This window comes from Pimephales promelas, chromosome 3, assembly GCF_988280905.1.
Source record: "Pimephales promelas chromosome 3, fPimPro1.hap1.1, whole genome shotgun sequence".
NCBI classification, from domain to species: domain Eukaryota; kingdom Metazoa; phylum Chordata; class Actinopteri; order Cypriniformes; family Leuciscidae; genus Pimephales; species Pimephales promelas.
The window spans coordinates 14,558,725-14,579,076 of NC_142771.1; the positions used below are offsets into that span (position 1 = coordinate 14,558,725).

The following is a 20,352-nucleotide window of genomic DNA, read 5'->3' on the forward strand; positions in this document are numbered from 1 at the left end:
GTGTTTTACCTTTAAAGGGATATTTTTGGAAATAGGCTAATTTAGTTTCACCGTTTTCAAATGCATTCAGCTGATTTTTTTGATAATTAGAAGAATATCAGTAACCAGACAGTTTCTGGTCTCATTGACTTCCATAGTAGGAAAAAAATATATACTATGGAAGTCAATGAGACCAGAAACTGTCTGGTTACTGATATTCTTCTAAGTAGCAGAAAATCGGCTGAATGGATTCGAAAACGGTAAAACTCAACAGTTTAACTCTGGGGGAGCTGTAAAATGACTGTAATCATTTTACTGTAATTCTGGTACCATTACCGTGTCAATTTGTAACACTGCAAATTTACAATTTTTAATATGACCAGGAGAGGGAGCATTAAGCTGTTTAATAATCCCTATTCTAAGCTCCGTCCCTTTTGGATGCTCAGACCAGCTTTACAGAAACATCACGGCAAGTGGAAAAAACGGAAAGATTATTATTCATTTCTGTGTTGGAATGAAACAAAGCAATGCTGTTTTTCTTAAATTGTTGAATGATGCCATAAAAATGGTTAAAACTGCTAAGACTGTAATAGGTAACAAGACAAATACCTAGCATAGTCATAATAAAAACTAATTTGATGGTGTTCCTAATGTTATGGTACAATGAACACTTTATTTACTATTACCTGTAGAATAACTACATATGGATCAATACATAAATTACATTTTAGGAAAGTTATAAAGATTACAAATGCTGCATGTTCATTTGGGAATGAGGGTTTAATACACAGCATTAACTTATCAATATTTACATAAAATAATGCATGCATCCTCTCTACTCTCTGTTTTCCATGTTTTTGCTGTTATAAGTGAAAAGTTTGACTTTATTTCTCTTGCATTATTATGCATTTAAAAATTCAAAAATCCAAAATGAGAAATTTAAAATGCAAACACAGACTCTCCATTAACTTGTATGAGAAAAGAACAAAAGTCTGATTATATGGCAAGAGTTGCTAAGCTACGATTGGACAGTAACATTTTGAAGGTATGGCTTACCAAAGGGTTGCTTTTTCTTGAATTATGGTTTCTTGTTTTCGTAAAAATACTTGGAAAAAAAATAGGGATGCTACTTCAATAAATCATATTATAATTGATATAAGGCTGCTGACCGCTGGTTAACATTCTGAAGGGTAGGCAGACCGACTCAGAGTGTGTTCTGAGTACAGTTAGGGAAGTGAGAAAATGGTGGCTTCGGTGGCTTACCAGGGGACAGTGCTCCATAACCAGCAGGTAGGGCGTGACTTCTGAACACTGGGACAGACACTGCAGGAGGGCTGGATGCTGGAGCACCCTATAAGATCCACACATTCCACCATCAAAACACTGCTCCCACAAGAAACAGTGTAGTAATACATTTCAAATAAGAGCTATCGTTAATAACAAAAGATGAGGTAAGACGGTGAATACCGGTAAGGTTGGACCTCTTCCAGGAACTGCATCTGCTCCTGTACACTGGCACTGGCCTTCAGCTCCTTAACCACCACCTGTGTAGTGCTGAGTCCAGCATTCACCTCCCCGAGCAACACCTGAAAGCCAGCCCAAAGCACACATTCACACTGAGGAAATGGCTGCCACCTGTGAAACTGGCAGCACAGATTTACAAAGAGTCTACATTTGCGTGTTATTTATCTCAAACTGTTCGTTTAACGGTAGCTCATAATGAGATCACGACCACATTGCACTATGCTATGTTTAATATCAACTCCATGCTGCTGATTTCTTGTTGAAAGCCCCCCTGATGTTATGGCTTGGGTTATAAAAGGTCTTACCTTGCCAAACCAGCCATGTCCCATTTCTTTTATGTAGAGGAGGCTGTGGCGTCCGAGGTCTGTAGACTTCAGGAGCTGAACTGAGGGAAACGCGGAGAAAACATGCATTCAGAGATGGCAAAAGTGGACACAATGGACGGTCTGATTCTGAATGTTACCAAACAATGGAAAAGTGACAATTTCCAGGGAGGCACAACCACAAGAACCATGGTTATCTGCTTAAACTGCCTCTTCTATTACCACGTCTAGATGCAAAATGGATCATATTCTGTGGAAGTCGACACAACTTCCAAATACCTTAAACCATGATGATTCGGCAGATTAGATACAGCGACGAAGAGCAGCTCTCTTTGTTTGGCAGAAAACCGTGGGATGAAGTTTCGACGATGCTGCGAAATGGAGCTGCCGTTCTCCATGCCTCCTTCCAAGCTCCAGGGGTTTAACCCTCCAAGCCCTCGGACAGCTGAGAAAGCAGCGCTGTCTTTCTTCGTTCCCAGAGACAGAGCTCGTTTTCTCGCTCCGAGATATGGTGTTCCACAACATTCCCATAATGCACCCGGCTTGAACTCTCAGCTGGAGCCAACTCAACTTGAAGCTGCGGTAAAACTGGCGACTCGAGCTGAGATCAGTGTTTAAAGTGTCCCTCACCAGGAGCTGGACGTATGTCTGCTCTGCACATGCCAAATGCATCTGCTCACGCAAGCAATGCCATGAGCACATAATGACCCTCGCTCCTCTGCCCGTCCCTTCCCTCGGTCTAGCTCAGCAAGACTATAGGGGCAATTGTAAACAAATAAAGCACTGTGAGCAGCAGAAAGACCTCTGTCATTAACACGAGCCCCACACACACACCTCCTCCTGCGCTACGAGCAGGTCTCACAGACCCATCCCTGTATTAATGCACTAAACTGTTCTCCTCCTCTGCAGCGTTCCAGAAGCTTCTCATTCCAGCCCCTCACACTCCCCGCCACAGTTACATTGTGGCTTTTGTCCGCAGAGCAGCAGCGCCTGGTACCCCAGTACCAGCCCAGACACAAGACCCATTCTCTGCTGCTCAGAGCCAGGATTGTCACAGAAATGACCCCCCCTCCACCTCCCATTCCTGACACACAACTATCTCTCTTTTCTTCAGCAGACTTGAACTGGCCTTTTATATGATTTCTGTGGAATCTGTGAGTTGTGCATTCCTGACCCACTCCTGGCATTCCCACAGCAGCCCTGGGCCATGTTAAAAATGCATTAAAACACAGCACAATTGCACGAGAAGACTCAGGCTCGCCTATGATTGCCCATGGGCTGGAAGAGAAACTACTTAATATGTCGACAAACGATTTCAGAACGAGTAAAATTGCAAACTTAACTGAATGAGTGAGTGCTGTGATAAACATTTTTGCGTGAACTTTCAATATGGAAGAGAAAATATTCCTACGTCAAATTTGTCGATTTATTTATAACAGTGTTGATGCTGGTATAGAACCAGTATGGTAGATAAATAGAGCTGAATGACGGTATAGCATGCAAGGTTCGAAATGTAATCAGCCATTGCTACACCGTTTAGGATATGTATTGCAAAGGATGGCATACATTATTTACATCTTTTGAAAGAGAGACAAAGAAATATATAAAACATGTCCAATATGATGAGGGTTAACTTATTAAGGAGTGTTGTTTGGCAACGTTGGTAAGCAGGTTTTAGTTGTTCATGGCATTGAGAGCAATGTCTCGTCTATAAGCTATTTGAACACCTTTGAATTTGTGTCTGATATTAATTTTGCTGTTTAGTCTTTAAAGGGATAGTTCACTTTGAAATTAATTTTTGATATGTTTTAGCTTACCTAAAGGGCATCCAACATGTAGCTGTCTCTGTTTCCACAGTATTTTCAATTTTGATATTTTTACGTAAAACCGTTTTTGTGTGTCAGTCATATAATGGAGGTTTATGGGGTCCACCCTGGGTCCACCTCAAAAAAACATGCACAGAGAAGTCCAAATTAGACATGATTTAATGACTCGTAAATGTAAGTACACATTGATGGCCTAAGACACGAAACGAGCGGTTTGTGTGAGAAAACTAACAGTATTTATATCGTTTTTACCTCTTGTAATCACAGCCACGTCTAAGTGATCTGAAGGCACGGGCGCTTAGGTCTGCGCAAGCACCGGAAAGCGCCGGAAGTGATCTCTCACGCGGTTGCGGAAAAAAAATCAATGTTGTCTGTTGATACAGTATATCGAAATCGTCTTCCGTTGCAATTTCCTGTATATCTAATTATGTTTAGATCTTCATGGTGAAGGGTAACACTTCTGAAATCTCTGTGTAAACAATGAGTGACGTACACGCTCGAGAGATTGCTTCCGGGGCTTTCCGGGGCGCTCACCCTCAGAGTACTTGGATGTGACTGTGATTACAAGAGGTAAAAACGATATAAATATTGTTTGTTTTCTCACACAAACCGCTCGTTTCGTGTCTTAGGCCATCAGTGTGTACTTACATTTATGACTTCTCTGTGAATGCTCTTTGAGGTGTTGACCATAGACCTGCATTATATGACTGACAGACAAGAACGGTTTGACCAAAAAGACACCTACAAATTGGATGCCCTTGAGGTAAACTAAAACATATCAAAAATTCATTTCAAAGTGAACTATCCCTTTAAAGGTAGGGTACGCAACTTGGGAGAGGCTAGCAATAACAAGCTAGTTTTGAAAGCATGAGATCCCACCCACCCATAGTTTTGCCATTAACATGTAATTCTGAGGACGTGAACAGCTCCGACTAGAACGTCATGGGTTGCCATCTCTTAATTACGGCAATTACGACATGGTGTGAATTATTGCGTGGGAGGTATGCAAATACATATGTTGACAGGCAGGAAAGACATCCTATCATTGCTTTCGGACCACAACCGAATGCAATGATTGGACAAAGTTTTTTTTTTTTTTTTTTGGTCTTCCACAGAAGATGTACATGTTTTAATATTTAGACCACTTCTATTATTGATTTATATCGGGACGTAAAGACGGTTTAAAACAGTAGAACCAAAAGTGTTTATGTAAAAACATTGCCTATCCTACCTTTAACTAAAATGATATTGTATATAAAGTCATACCGTTTTTGTCAGTGATTTATTAATAAACATATTATGTCTAAGTTCCAAATAAAAAGAGAACATGATCTAATCAAATGATGTAGCTGGTCCCACTTTATATTAAGTGGCTTTAAGTACCATGCACTTACATTGAAATGAATAATTTGATACAATGGACTTATTGTGTACATACATGTTTTTACATTGTACTTATATTTTAAAAATAATTAATAAATAAATACAATTAATTTATGTAATTACATCTGTAATTACACAGCTGACCCATCCCTTACACTTAAACCCACCCTTAAACCTACCCATACCACCGCACCTGTCCCAAACCTTACCCGTATCACACCTCAATAGCAGCAAAAGTGATTTACAATACAACATGACCACAATAAGTACATTGTACTTATTTTCAAATGTAAGTACATAGTACTTAAAGCCACTTAATATAAAGTGGGACCAATAATATTATTAAATTTAAACTCACAATAAAATCTAATTTGACGATATTTATATTTTTGTGGAATGCTTCAGTTAATTCTGAATGATTTATCTGTGCACATAGAATAATTAAATAACAATTAAAAACATTAACATGAAAATTGCAACTATTAGCAAATTTCAACAATCCAGAGATCAAATAAATTCCCAAATTAACAAAATGAAGTCTTACGTGTTTTAAGGTTTGAGAAGCTGAACTTGTAACGGAAAGAAAAGAATCAAAATGTCCAACTAAATTGTGATATACATTATAGAGTTATTATGTTTGTTCCATACTCGCTCAACAATTGGTAGAGAATGTTGGGTTCAATTCCCAGGGGAAATAAATAGAAATGTTTCCCTTAAACCAGGGTTTCTCAACCATCCCTCAAGGGTCCATTGTCCTTCAGAGTTCAGCTCCAACCCAAAACAACAGGGCCAGAGTTGAGAAACCCTGCCTTAAATGTCCTATATACTACTTTGAAGTAATTTGCTGTTTATGGACAACTGTGAGACCCTTTTTTCCTGATTCTCCATGCTCAATCTTTTTCAGATTGAAGCTTATGTCACAGTCAGTGAAAACCTGGAAATGTAGTTTGGGAGGGAAAAAAACACTAGGGACATTCAATTGTGGGGGTTTTACTTCATTGCATTCAGTCAAGTGTTAATTTACGGCTCTTTGCATTCATACAAAATGATTGAGGATGAGGAAGAGGAAGAGAGTGGGAGAACGAACGGAAAGGGAGCGGTCCAACCATGACCGAGCCCTTCTCAATATCATGAGGGACTCAGTGCTACCCTCTCGCTCTGCAACACCTGGACCAATCACATAGCCGTAACCCCGGGCGACGAACAGTCCAGAGGCTATTGGCTGACTGCTAAATCTCTTTTGTCCAATCCCTGCTTTCATTCCAGCATCCCACTGTCTCCCCCACCCTCTGATGCTCTGCGCAGACAGAGTGTGTGAGTCAGAGGGAGAAAACCTGACTCGCACGGATTCGCCCACGACAGTCAGCCATTGAGCTGTTGGGTTTGATTTGAGGCAAAATTACAAGTAATACACTCAGTAGATTTGTATCATTTGTTGTTTGCCTGTGCAAAACTCACTGCCAAGCCATTTGTGAGCTGTGGCCAGGGTGTTACCAAGCAATTACTATGGTTTTAGGTGACTATTCAGATGGTAAATATCCCACTAAGGCTTGTTTTTCAAATCTGATATTTGAATTGGCTGTTCAACCAATCAGCCATCAATCAATGCTGTCATTTTGATCAGATCAGTTTGTTTATCAGCATACATGTATAAGGGATGGGCAACGATTAATCGCGATTAATCGCATCCAAAATAAAAGTTTGTGTTTACATAATATATTTGTGTGTAGTGTGTATAATTAATTTGTATATATAAATACCCACACATGCATTTATATATTTAAGAAAAATGTGTTATTAGTATATCAAATATTTATATTTATATTAATTGTGAATAAATATATATAAAATATATACATGCACATATTTCTTAAATATATACATGCATGTGTGGGTATTTATATAAACAAATTAATTATACACACTACACAAACATATATTATGTAAACACAAACTTTTATTTTGGATGCGATTAATCGCGATTAATCGTTGCCCATCCCTAACATGTATCAGCGTTTGGTGTATATACAGTACATTGATAGCAGTGCATTATTGGTTTGGAAAGATAGGATAGACTTGTTGACTTATTCTCAACTTAGTCAATGTCACGTGGTATGTGACTATAGAGTTAGTAAAAATGACACAGACAATTTTGGGCACTTTCAGTTATGTTGCATAGACGTTATGTCCCAAATTATGAAAAACTACTCATCTAGGTGTTCAGATTGAGACTGAAAAAATTAATGTGATTGTGATTAGGTTTCCTATCCGGCCTGCATCGGGTACATGTGGATTCCACGCGGCCCAAATGTGGCCCTGATCTGAGCTGACACTATGTTAATGTCTGGGTTGTTGTAAATTAAGGACGCATTAATTTAATGCGTCCTATCTAAATAAAAGTATTCATTTAAAAAAAAAAAAAAACTTCCACCCCAAATATGAATCAATTTATCTCTTCTAAAGAGAGGAAAATTTATAGCCAATCTGGGTTTTGGACACATCTGTTTCATATCTATTGAAATATTGTTGGTAAAACAGCTTCATTTGCATCTGTACTCTCTAGTGCTCCATGCATTTATAACTTCCTTTCCTTTCTGCAGTCCAGTTCACATGCATCCATCATGCCAGGAGTCCTCTGGGCCGATCTCACGGCGCATTATGCAACTGACAGATGTGTGTTCTGCATCCAAAGACGGTTCGCTCTCCACCCCTCTCTGCACTGTGAGAACATAAACAAGGCCATTGCTCTTTCTCCGGAACCATCCGTTCACAATGGGCACAGAGAGAGGTCCTGTTCTTTACTCTTCCTGTCACAAGGCCACTAGGAATGTGAAGGACAAATATCAGCGTAGTGTGGCACTTCACTTCCAGTATTGTTTATTAACGAGAAACACAACCAAGCCTACAATGCGTGAATGCACAGTGTCCACAATAATGAGCTATAAACACTTCTGTTAACACACAGTGTCCATTAAGGCCTTGATATACTTCAAACGAAATAAAAGAATGAACCATTTCGGACAAAATCAGGCCAAAACAAAGTTCGTTTCAAGAGTTTAAAACAGCTTTCCACTCCGGCTGGTAAACACCTTTAAACTACCAATGGTCCGTGGCGATTACGTAATAGGTGGGTGTGGCTCTGAGGCTCCGCCTTCTTTGACGTGAAAGTCGTCTCTGATTCATTTCTTCTGCTCAGTCCGTCGCAGTCATGCACAAGTAAAAGCATGAACACACTAAAGAGCTGCTGTATACTACATATAAAGTTGAAATTCTAATTGAAAGCATCAATACACTGTTTTTTATGTTTTAGGACCTGTTCACATATCGCATCTTTTGCGCACTCAAGTTCGTTATTTCAAACGTAGGCGCACTCATAATGGAACCATGCTCGTTTTTTCCAAGCGCGTCCGCACCGCATCGAATTCTCACCTTAAGAATTCAAATGTCGGCCCAGAATTCGGCCCATTGACTTCCATAGTAGGAAAAAATACATACTATGGAAGTCAATGAGACCAGAAACTGTCTGGTTACTGATAGTCTTCTAAATATCAGAAAATCGGCTGAATGGATTCGAAAACGGTAAAACTCAACTGTTTAACTCTGGGGGAGTTGTAAAATGAGCCTATTTCCAAAAAAAAGTGGAGTATCCCTTTAAGAGGAAAGAGCGGAGTACATTTTTACATATTCAACTAATGCAGCTCTCAGCAGTTAGGTGGCGTTGGGATGTTTGCTAACACAGCGTTTTCAAACTTCTTCGAACTTCCCTTGAACGAAGAACTAAAACGGACTTAGTATATCACCGCCTGTAGGCTGTAAGTCTACTTTAAATCATGTTTTCCATTAAAACATGTCAACTTGGGCAGTCTTCTTGTGGTTGCCGGCATGTTGAATCACATGACCAGCACTGGTTCCATGAAAAAACACATTCTTCAAAACATGAGTAAGTAAATAATGAAGAAAACGATTCGATTCTTACATGACTTGCCGGGCTGTTTGGACACAGGTAGTGAGACCTCCGTGAGAGGCAGGATATAAACCTCAGGGTCGTTCTGAGAGCTGGGGGAGGCTAAAGTGGAAAGGTTAGCTTGGCCCTCCTCCCCCTCTGTATTTTCAAACTCCTGCAGGGAACAAAAGCACAGAGAATCAATGATACAAGTCAGACACAAGCAGGAAATTTAGAGTGACGGTATTACTTCAGCACTATTACTTTACACATACTGGGAAATTAATATGGAATTTTAATGGTCTCTTTTGTCACAGTATGATGGCGGATGGAAGTCTCTCGTGTGTAGGGTTGGGTATCGAGAATCGAGTATCGATTGGAATCGGGACTAACTTTTCGTTTTTCCCGGAATCGTTCAAAAGTTAAAATTTCGATTCCTAGTTTCGATATTCACAGTCCACCGAGCGGAAGAAGAAACCGCTGAACAACACCAACAAAGAAGCGTCTACTGGAAGTGTTGCCATAACCGCGCGTGTCGAACATGAGTAGCTTACGTCGGCGATCCAAAGTGTGGCTTCACTTTTCTAAAAATAACGAAATCTCGGCAAATAACGAAATCTCGGCAAAATGCAAAATTTGTGACAAAAGGAGTATTTGTGACAGGAGTATTTCCTTCAGAAAGAATTATTTCCTTCAGAAAGACCGTTGGTTAGCAAGGTTAGTTAAACTTTTTTGACCCTGCCTCTTAAAAGAATCGGAATCGAGAATCGTTAGGAACCGGAATCGAAACAAGGAATCGGAATCAGAATCGTTCAAATTCAAACGATACCCAACCCTACTCGTGTGTTAATTCTTGTGTTGTGAACAGCTACACATATTGGCTCATTCTCACACAGTCTGACTATTGCTGAGCGTCTGTGTCTGGAAAATGAATTTTAGTATTGTATTTGATCTGCATTTAGATTTGGGTAGTAAACAAGATGCAAAATTCTCTATTTATACAGTATACACACATATATATGTATGTATGTGTGCGTGTTTCAACGAAAACCACGCATTAATACAGAACTGCTTGGAACTTCCAGCCAATCAGAAACGAGTATCGAGACAGACCATGGTACAATTTGAATTTAAAGTAATATTTCAGTATTCAAAATGCTGTCTGTAGAAATTATTTAATTTGAAATATTTCAATATATTAAATACAGTATTTATTTTTTTCAGCTGTATGTGAATATTTCACATCAAAGCACTAAATTAAAACTTCTGGGAATGTTCTCTTACTACATTTCAACATAAAATGTAGAAGTATTTTACAGTAAAATTGAATATTATTGAATATTAAAATTGAATTTTACAGTAAAATTATATATTAATTAAATTTTAAACCATTTGTTATTTATTTGCTGTTATTGCTCTTGCTGTCGGTTATATCTGCTGCAGAACAAGTACAGAAACTTGCTACTGCCATGCATACACGACACGCAGTTGTGAGCAAGTAAGATATGAGCTGTTGTACCATATAGCGTACAGGAATTACCCGTAGCAGATCTATACAGGTGGAGCTAGGGAAGGTGGAGGGTTTCTGAAAGCATGCTGCACTGCTACAGAAAATACTGACCATGTATTTAAAGGTTGAGCAGTGAGCTCATTGGCTACTGATACAGCAGGAACCAATCAGCTGTGCCCTATAGAAAGCTTTGTATTAGTAGAAAAACTGTAGTGTTTTCAAATTACCGCGCTTTCCACTCTCACATCCCCCCGAGACGAGAGATTAATGTATTTTTTGTTTGGAAATTTTTTGGCCAAAGGCTAAAGACTACAGTCAGTAGTATTGGCTGTCCCGCATATTCTCAACCCGCCCATAGAGGTTGGGATCTCACCCACAGAATGTACACATAGTGTCAGCCATCTTTTTTTGGAGGCTAAGCTAGCAGGCTCTTGTTCTGTGGAGAAAACTGAGTAGTAGGGGTTACAATTCATCCTCTTATTCCCAGATCGATGTCCGGGATTCAGCTTTTGCTTTCTGCAGTCGGCATTCATTGTTTATACGCACTTTTGTTTCAATCTAACTGAATTCAGATTCACCAATTGGAATGAATTTAGTGTTTACATGGTTAATGTGATTTTAACATTACTTAACATTACTTAACATTATAAGAAAATCCCCTCTCCTCTGTGAGAAATACGAGACCGGTGCGTCTCACAGGTGTCACTCATCTGTAATCACGCCACCGGCCTCGCGCCGTTCTCCCGTGGCCCTCGATCTCGTCCTGCTCGCCACAGTAAACATAATGAATGGCGACTGAAGAACGCAAAAGCCGAATCCCAGACATTTTGGGCGATCTTGAAATCCCGGGTAGACTCATAACAGAGACTCACTAGTAGCCTAGACTTGTTTAACTACTGCGCTCTGTTATCGGTAGGCGTGGCCTCCTAAGGCAGCGAAGCAAGTGCATTCTGGGAGTTGTTGTCTTTCATCCACATAAGCCAAAAATACATTTTCTGGCTTTTCTCAGTCTAGAAAGCTCCAAATTCAAAAATAATTGCACATTTCTTCTACATCAATGACCCATTTTAAATACACATTCACCTTTCCAGTGATGAAGTATCCCTTTAAGTGTCTTTACTGAGTAGTAAAGACTACATCTGCAGCAAGGTACAGCAGAGAATTTATTTTTTAAGGAGACTTAGGTCATTCGGAGCGAGTAGCGAAATCCTGTCTCTTTTCTTTGTGTCAACTACTCGAAGCATTCTGCAGTATGGTGGAGCAGTGTGGTTTAGGGGCCTCTCAGCTCAATTGAAGGCGAGGATTTTTCGGCTCCTGGGAATTTGTTCAAAATTGGTGGGACAGTCGGTTGAGAAGGCGTTTATTGAAAGTCATGAAATACATACTGTACGCTTGGCTCATAAAATCTCCCAAGATTACTCTCATGTGCTAAATAAGGAGTATCAACTCCTGCCCTCTGGGAGGCGCTATAGGGTCCCAGAGTGCAGGAAGAACAAATACAAACACTCATTTGTTCCTTTGTCAATATCGATGCTGAATCAACGCATGAGGGGAAAGCAGTGATAGTTTTCCCCCCACTTGTTGTGGCTTAAGAACACTCTTGCAGGGCGGAGAGCCCATAATATTATTTAAGTACTTTGGTATACTTTTTATTGATGACTGTATGTTTTGTTTTTAGTTTGTGTGTGTTATAATTGTTGGAGTTTTGGTTGCAAGACAAATTTCCGTGTACACGGACAATAAAGTACTATCTTATCTTATCTTATCTTATCTTTATATTATATTCATTAAGAAAAAGGCATTCAGGCTCTTTTCATAAGTTTTGCTGTCGACAGAAAGGAGCAGTTGTGAGCATCTGCTGCATGACTTTATATTCATTTTAATTTATGAATTCAATTTACATCCCAATACTCGTGAACTGAAAGGGAGACAATTCTTTAATTGTAACTTTTGTCCTTAACTTAAAGGAATATTTCTCTGTGCTTGCATATCCATTCATTCATTGCATATCTGATTACAATGGGCAACACACTCTTATCTTATGCCACAGTACCTCTCCTATTTTAAGAAGTGCAATCTTTCATTTTGTAATGTTACAATTGTTCTCTGATTAAAATAGGATTTGCTGAGGAAGGAAGGAAAAACAGCAATTTCTCTATTTTTCGGGCATCAGATGGAAAGATTGCGTTTTCCTGCATTAACAAATAGTAGCTTTGATTGTGTGCATATTGAATGAGACAGCTAATTTATTTAACTCTGGTACTCAGAGAGGTTAAAAACTAGCTTGTATTATAAGATGTAATCTTCGTTTGCCACATCTCTCAATTTCAAATCTTTACTGAATCTGCTAATTCGTGTTTATCATCGGCATGGGCAGTGAATGGCTGTGAGGCAAATTGATGCAATATCATTTAAAACCACATGAGGGTGCAAAGTAATGTACTTAATTCACACAGCCTAAATATTTCATACTTCAATCTGTTATTCATTCACTATGTGTGCATTATTAAAGTGCTAACAGGACTAATTTGAAAAGGAGGGAGCAGTTTATCTTTTAGCTTTATTCACCAGAAGTCGATAAAAACTTTAATTTGAAGAGAGCTGTTGCTTCTTTGAGTTTAATGTTTATGATGGATGAAGAAAATAAGACAAGAAAATGTTGGCCTGCTCCTCTCATCCTTTTAAGATTTCAAGACATTTTTAATGTTACAAAAGATTTCTATTCCAAATTACTTTGAACCTGCTATTCATCAAAAAGGTAATAAGCAGCAAAACATGTATTATTTCTTGTAGTATATGTAGTATTTACTTAAATTTACTTTATTTATTTACTACGTCTATTAACAGTTCAATAAGGACTACAATATTCAATATTTTAGCAATCATCCAAATACAACTTTGTTGTGTCCGACTGTTCAATATGATATACTGTATACAGTATATAGTAAAATAAAACATGCTGTTTACCTGCATAATGCCGTGGTTATGGCAGCTACCAGCAGAGACTAAAACAGTCAAATGTATGGCAAATGTCTATTGACATACATGGACTGTAGACAGCGAGTGTCCATAGAAAGCCTGCATGTTTTTCAGTGGCAGTTTCCTATTGGCACAGGATGTCAGATCCTCGTGGACTGCAGCCACACAATCAATTTCTCCCAAACAGATGCACAATAAAAACCTCAAACACCTTGATGAAAAGTACGCCAGTATGAAGCAGCCAACACATTTCAATTAGACTCCAGCAATAGTTGTAGCTCCGAGAAAGCGAGGGCTGTTTTCCATTCAGGAAGAGCAGCTGTCTCACTCCATCAGCAGCGTGCGTTCTCGTTCACAATATACACGCACACAATCCCTAAAGAGGCTTTAGACATATTTAATAGCAACATGGCTGTTTGTTACAGAGACACATGTGAAATCAGGATGAAAAGATGTGGTCTGGTCCCATATGCTACTGCATATGCCTGGGCATTATTTGAGAGATGTGTTCTGAGTGTGTACCATACTACGGTTCTACAGGGTACAGTGTGGGGTTGTCTGTGGACCATTCAGAATTGAGATGCCTTTTAAATGTCAATTCAGTTATTGAATTTCAATTAGGGTAAACAACAGGGTGCGTAATTGTAATTCAATGAAGTAGAAATGGACTGAAATTAAAACAAATTAAGCTTAATTTTGTTATGAATTATTGTCTAAAGACATAGAAACAGGAGAAACATAAGCACTTCCACGTCTGCTGGTCTCAAGTCCGGTGCTCTCAGCACATCCAAGTCCGAAGGTCTCTGCACTTCCAAGTTGTCCCATGTCCTGTGGTCTTAGTCTGGTGGTCCTGATTCTGGTGGTCCCTGGTCCGCTGGTCGAAATTAATCGTTTCTACGATGCAGACGAGGACGATTCGGTATCCGTTCAGGAATAGACCATAACCGATTATAATGTACTGATGCTTTTACAGACGTCATTTGTCATGTGTTTTTGTCGCGGTAGCACACAATGCCAGTATGCGAGACACAAGTGTGAGTAATTTAAAATTCTCCAACTACTGTACTTTAAAAGCCTACATCTGAGCACATTTCGGCTTTTATAAACAACCTGGTAAGCACGACCTGGAGAAGACAAGCTCATGTGTCACACACTAATGTAAAATAAAAAAAAAATTGAGGATGCATCGTGAGATCGACGACATGATAATCATAATCGAACCGAACCGTGAGACCAGTGTAGGTTCACACCCCTAGCTTCCTGTAATGGCAGCTGCCATCTTTGCCTGCCCTGTTACGGCCAAGGAGGCCACCTTGAACCATCTGTTTGCCCTGACACGACCTTGGAGATCAGCCTTGAACCTTACGTCTGTCCTGACATGACTACGGAGGTCGTTCCTGAACTCTCTGTCTGCATTAACATGGTCATGGAGGCCATCTATGAATCCTCCAAGCTTCCTGTTATGGCCACAGAAGCCATTTTTAACCTGTTTTAGCTCAGCCGTGGTGGTCTCCAGTTCCGCCTGCCCTGCCATTGTTTTCTTCTGCCCTGCCATGGTGGTCTTCATCTCCATCTGCTCCGCCCTGGCCACTTGCTCTGCCCTTTCTCCCCAATCTGCCTCAGCCTCCAGTCATACTTCCTCTCCATGGGCATCTAGTTTCTTTATGTTCTGTGTCTTCCAGTCCTTTGTTTTCATTTTGTTTGTTTATAGTTCATGGGCCGCACACATCTAGATGAGCAGTGCCACTCTGGAGCACACATACTCGCAGTCGTGATATGACAATTGCACTAATATCACAATAACAATATTATATTTTAAATTTACAATGCACTAATAAGGCAATAGAGGCATAAGTGCTGGTCTAATGAGCTAGAAATATAAAGTGCAGCTAGACATTCATTCACAACAATGCACATCAGATAAATCTCTAATGTGCTAGTATTAATCCCACCATGGTCCCACCATGGTCCATGTTGCTTTCTATAGAGGTCAGCTTGTTTTCTGTTTGAACACCCATATGAACATTGACAGACTCTCCACAGGGTGGCATCCCTGCGATTTCCACAGAGCACCAAATGCCATGGTAATTATCTGTTCCACTGTGATCCCTGGACTTGAACCACGTTCACAGTCTGCCACAGACAGCCCAGTGTGTGACAGACATGGACAAACCATCCACCCACAGAGTCACTTAGAGCAGACGATCCTATTAAAAACAGACAGTACGGACACAGGTCTTTATGGGCAGCATATTAATGGACTGTAGCTGTGTGCTGCGATGGGTCTTATGATGTGCCATTCTCTCACTGTTGCTTTCAGGAGGACATAAACAGCCTGCTTATTCTGATACATTAATCCTCAACTGCGTGTGCCAAAATCAAATATGATGGCAACTTATCCCTCTGCCTGTCTGTTCATATCTCTGTCAAACATCCATGCTCACTCTAATTTTTGTTCTTGAGCAAAACCTATTTTTGTTAGGTTCAAAATCACCCCATGTATCAGAGCCATGCTGGGTTCCATGTGGCATAGTTCTCAAAGAAATGCTATGGCTTTTGCAGCATCTTGACTGAAATGAATGTGACGCATATGGGTGACTTCGCTTAAAAAAAACTGAGCTAAAATCACAATACTCAAATATACTGTGATGCATAATGCATCATAGTATATCAAGACTTTTTATATTGGTATCTTTAAACTGGATATACTCTACCAAACATTCACACTATTTGTGCCATGATGCTTTGGATTCATAGTTGATTTCAGAAATGCACAATTCAGGATGCACAATACAGAAGTAGCTAGAACAAAGATGGTCAGAATTAAGTGGAGGCTTTAATATGGAAGCTTGTTTCCACCATAGAATGAAAAATAAAAAAGGTAATTGCGACTTTTTATCTCACAATTCTGACTTTTTTTCTCACAGTTACGAGTTTACATCTCGCAATTCTAACTTTATTTCTCAGAATTGCGAGATGTAAAGTCAGAATTGTGTGATATAAAGTCGTAAATGCGAGATATAAAGTCGCAAATGCGAGATATAAAGTCAGAATTGCGAGATATAAAGTCGCAATTGCGTGTTATAAAGTCGGAATTGCGAGATATAAAGTCAGAATTGCGAGATATAAAGTCGCAATTGCGTGTTATAAAGTCGGAATTGCGAGATATAAAAGTCGCAATTGCGTGTTATAAAGTCAGAATTGCGAGATATAAAGTCGCAATTGCGTGTTATAAAGTCGGAATTGCGAAATATAAAGTCAGAATTGCGAGATATAAAGTCGCAATTGCGTGTTATAAAGTCGGAATTGCGAGATATAAAGTCAGAATTGCGAGATATAAAGTCACAATTGCGTGTTATAAAGTCGGAATTGCGAGATATAAAGTCGCAATTGCGTGTTATAAAGTCGGAATTGCGAGATATAAAGTCAGAATTGCGAGATATAAAGTCGCAATTGCGTGTTATAAAGTCGGAATTGCGAGATATAAAGTCAGAATTGCGAGATATAAAGTCAGAATTGCGAGATATAAAGTCGCAATTGCGTGTTATAAAGTCGCAATTGCGTGTTATAAAGTCGGAATTGCGAGATATAAAGTCGCAATTGCGTGTTATAAAGTCGCAATTGCGTGTTATAAAGTCGGAATTGCGAGATATAAAGTCGCAATTGCGTGTTATAAAGTCGGAATTGCGAGATATAAAGTCAGAATTGCGAGATATAAAGTCGCAATTGCGTGTTATAAAGTCGGAATTGCGAGATATAAAGTCAGAATTGTGAGATATAGTCAAAATTGCGTGATATAAAGTCGCAATTGCGTATTATAAATACAGAATTGCGAAATAAGTCAGAATTACGTGAAATAAAGTCAGAATTGCACGATATAAAGTCGCAATTGCGTGTTAAAAAGTCAGAAATGCATGATATAAAGTCAGAATTGTGAGATTTAAACTATTCTGAGGGGGAAAAAGTTAAGTCTTTTTTCCCCTTAGAATTGGCCTGATAACTCGCAATTGCAAGGTTATATCTCACAATTCTGAGAAAAGATGTCAGAATTTAGACATATAAACTCGCAATTATGTGTTATAAAGTCAGAATTGCAAGATGTAAACTTGCAATTGTGAGAAAAAAGTCAGAATTGTGTGATAAAAAGTCGCACTTCTGTCTTTTTTTCTCAGAATTGCGACTTTATATCACGCAATTCTGACTTTATACCTCGCAATTCTGACTTTATATCTCGCAATTCTGACTTTACAACACACAATTGTGAGATAAAAAGTCGCAATTATTGTTTTCTTTTTTTTATTCAGTGGCGGAAACAAGCTTCCATATTAATCTTCGAAATGAAGTAAAAAAAAAAAAACATTTTTGTTTTGCCCTGGAAAACGCCGCAAGATAGACACTTTCTTTGTGAGGCTTTGTAGGTACATGCGTACATGACTAGAAGGACAAATCAAACCTAACAGGCTGAATGACATGATGTAATTCTGGGAAGAAACAAGGTGACATCAAACAAAAATTACAATAGGTTGCTGTAAGACTGAATGACGTGCCTATAAAACATTAGGATGAGGTGCAGGAGAAGACATTAATTTCTCATCTTCCTTTAATTTGGGGGGCTGTTTTGATGGATGAAATGACTAATGAGAACTGAGATCTCACCTTGAAGCTGATGTCCCTTTTCTTGCAGCACAGGCAGGCGAGCATGAGGAAGACAAACATGAAGAGGCCAGAGAAGGAGACAGCCACCACTGCCAGAGAGGATGGCCATGACAGCTCACTCAGCGGGGAGCCACCTGGGGTGCACAAACACACACTCGGTGTCAAACCCCAAACCACAGACTACAGTGCATGAAGGCTCACTGACCATGTTAAAAGGTGAAATGTGTTATTTATGTGCCTCTAGTGCATCCAAACCTCCCATATGTCAATAATCAGATCCATGTCTTCCCATTTATGGTTTAAAAAAAAAACAAACATTGCTTACACTTTGATTTAAGGTGTCTGTGTTACAGTTTAATTTTACATTTAAGTACTTAGTAATAATAATTAACTACATGTACTGTCTAATGTTAGGATTAGGGTTTGGTTTTTAGGGTTATTTGCATGTTTGAATCATTTTTAGTTAATACTACAGTAACTACAATTAACATGTAACAAGGACACTGTACAATAAAGTGTCACTGACAGTCTGCATGAAATCAAATTTGGCCCTATATGCACATTTCTAGCCTTGTGGTTAACAATTACTCCGTGCAAATGAATCCACGGAAGAAAATAATGATGGTAAAACTTTACAATAAGGGTCATTAATTAACATTAGATAATGCATTTACCAACGCTAACTACCAATAAACAAATTAATTTAATATTGCATTTATTAACCTTTCTTAATGTTAGTTAATACAAATGTTAATGTTCATGATGTCCATTAACTAATGTTATCTGGTACAACTTTTGATCTTAAAAATGAATTAGTAAATGATGAGATTAACAAGATTAATAAATGCTGTAGAATTATTGCTCAGTGTCTATTTACTTTTCTAGCTCATATGTAGTTAACTAATGTTAACAAATTAATGATTGTAAAGCCGAAGCGTTACCAACGTGTTTGTCTTTAGTCAAAATCAAAAAAATTGCATTAAAATGCCAGAAAAAAAAAATGCAGTTTCACATTATCATTGTCTTTACGAAGGGAGAGACTATTGGGGGCTTTTAACAGCTGATAAGACAATAACACGGGTTATCTAAATGTTTCATAACAGCATGTGAAGCAGCGTGCAGCTGCTGTCAGTAATTTGATTTGGTGTGCATCACATTTGAACAGATCACCTGTCCATGAAGGAACATCACGAAACCAGCGCTAATGGAAGCCAAATCTGCTTTTTTGTTGCGGTGAGTCACTGAGACACAATCTGCATGATGTTTAAAAAACCTAAATATGACACTTGTTTTTCATAATTAAACGCACATTGCATAGTTTTATAATTTAATGAAGTGAGAGACTGCGATATGGGTGTCAAATGAAAGCTAAGGGTATGCTCTGCAGTTTGATTGGCTATAAAAGTAAATTGAGAAAAGATAATACAATCTTTTTCTAAAATTCCATTATTTTTACCCTAATGGCATTGAAAACCTGTATGGCCAAAAAAAAAAATAATAATAATAATAATAATTTTGCAGAATGCCTATGCTGTTCATTTTCATACACCAAAATGGATTGCAATTCACACTGCCAAGCAAAATTGACAAAAGCACCATAAAAATTAGTCAATGCAACCTGTACCCTCCCTAATATATTTCAAGTCTTCTGAGTGCATTTCTTTAAGGCCAAAAAGTCAATAGGCTTTTTTTCAATTAGCTTTTGGATGATTGCAGATCTGGTCTGTGACAAACAATAGCTTATGATACTTACACGTTTTGTGTTACATGTTCATTTTCACAAATGTCACAACTTTTATGAATTTTGATCACCCAAATACAATCTTCAGAAGTAAAAAATCATGTTCGGAGCAGTTTGAGTAGGACGGGTTACATTTGGTGCCGTGACCCGGATGGGAGTGAGGTTTAGGGTAGAGTTCCCCAAACTCGGTCCTGGAGGGCCACTGTCCTTGCAGAGTTTAGCTCCAACCCTGATCAAACACACCTGAGCAAAGCTAATCAAGGTCTTCAGAATCAGTAGAAACAGGTTGATGTGTTTGATCAGGGTTGAAGCTACAGTGGCCCTCCAGGACCAAGTTTGGGGAACCCTGGTTTAGGGGGATGAGTGTAACGGACATTGGTCAGTAAGAGCTGTGCGTGTTAACCTCACTCTCCTGGCCTCAAGAGGCACTCTAGGAACTGATGCTAATGGTTGCGGTCTTTAGCGTCCTTGTTAGCACGGTTCAAATC

General features: G+C 38.9%; 1 protein-coding gene across 4 annotated transcripts in view; it reads right to left on the reverse strand.

Moving 5' to 3' along the window:
• The window catches only part of lmtka (lemur tail kinase 1 a), a 59,106-nt gene that overhangs the window by 11,228 nt on the left and 27,526 nt on the right, over positions 1 to 20,352 (reverse strand). For 2 of the 4 annotated variants that reach the window (XM_039687187.2, XM_039687186.2), the window contains exons 2-6: positions 18,124 to 18,257; positions 9,012 to 9,153; positions 1,809 to 1,888; positions 1,447 to 1,565; positions 1,243 to 1,330 (exon numbers count right to left, since the gene is read on the reverse strand). In XM_039687187.2, the coding sequence (XP_039543121.2) occupies positions 1,243 to 1,330; positions 1,447 to 1,565; positions 1,809 to 1,888; positions 9,012 to 9,153; positions 18,124 to 18,257 (563 nt within the window). Of the gene's footprint in view, positions 1 to 1,242; positions 1,331 to 1,446; positions 1,566 to 1,808; positions 1,889 to 2,105; positions 2,819 to 9,011; positions 9,154 to 10,865; positions 11,037 to 18,123; positions 18,258 to 20,352 lie in introns of those variants that run through there. The other 2 variants (XM_089128294.1, XM_089128295.1) reach the window with 2 other exon arrangements.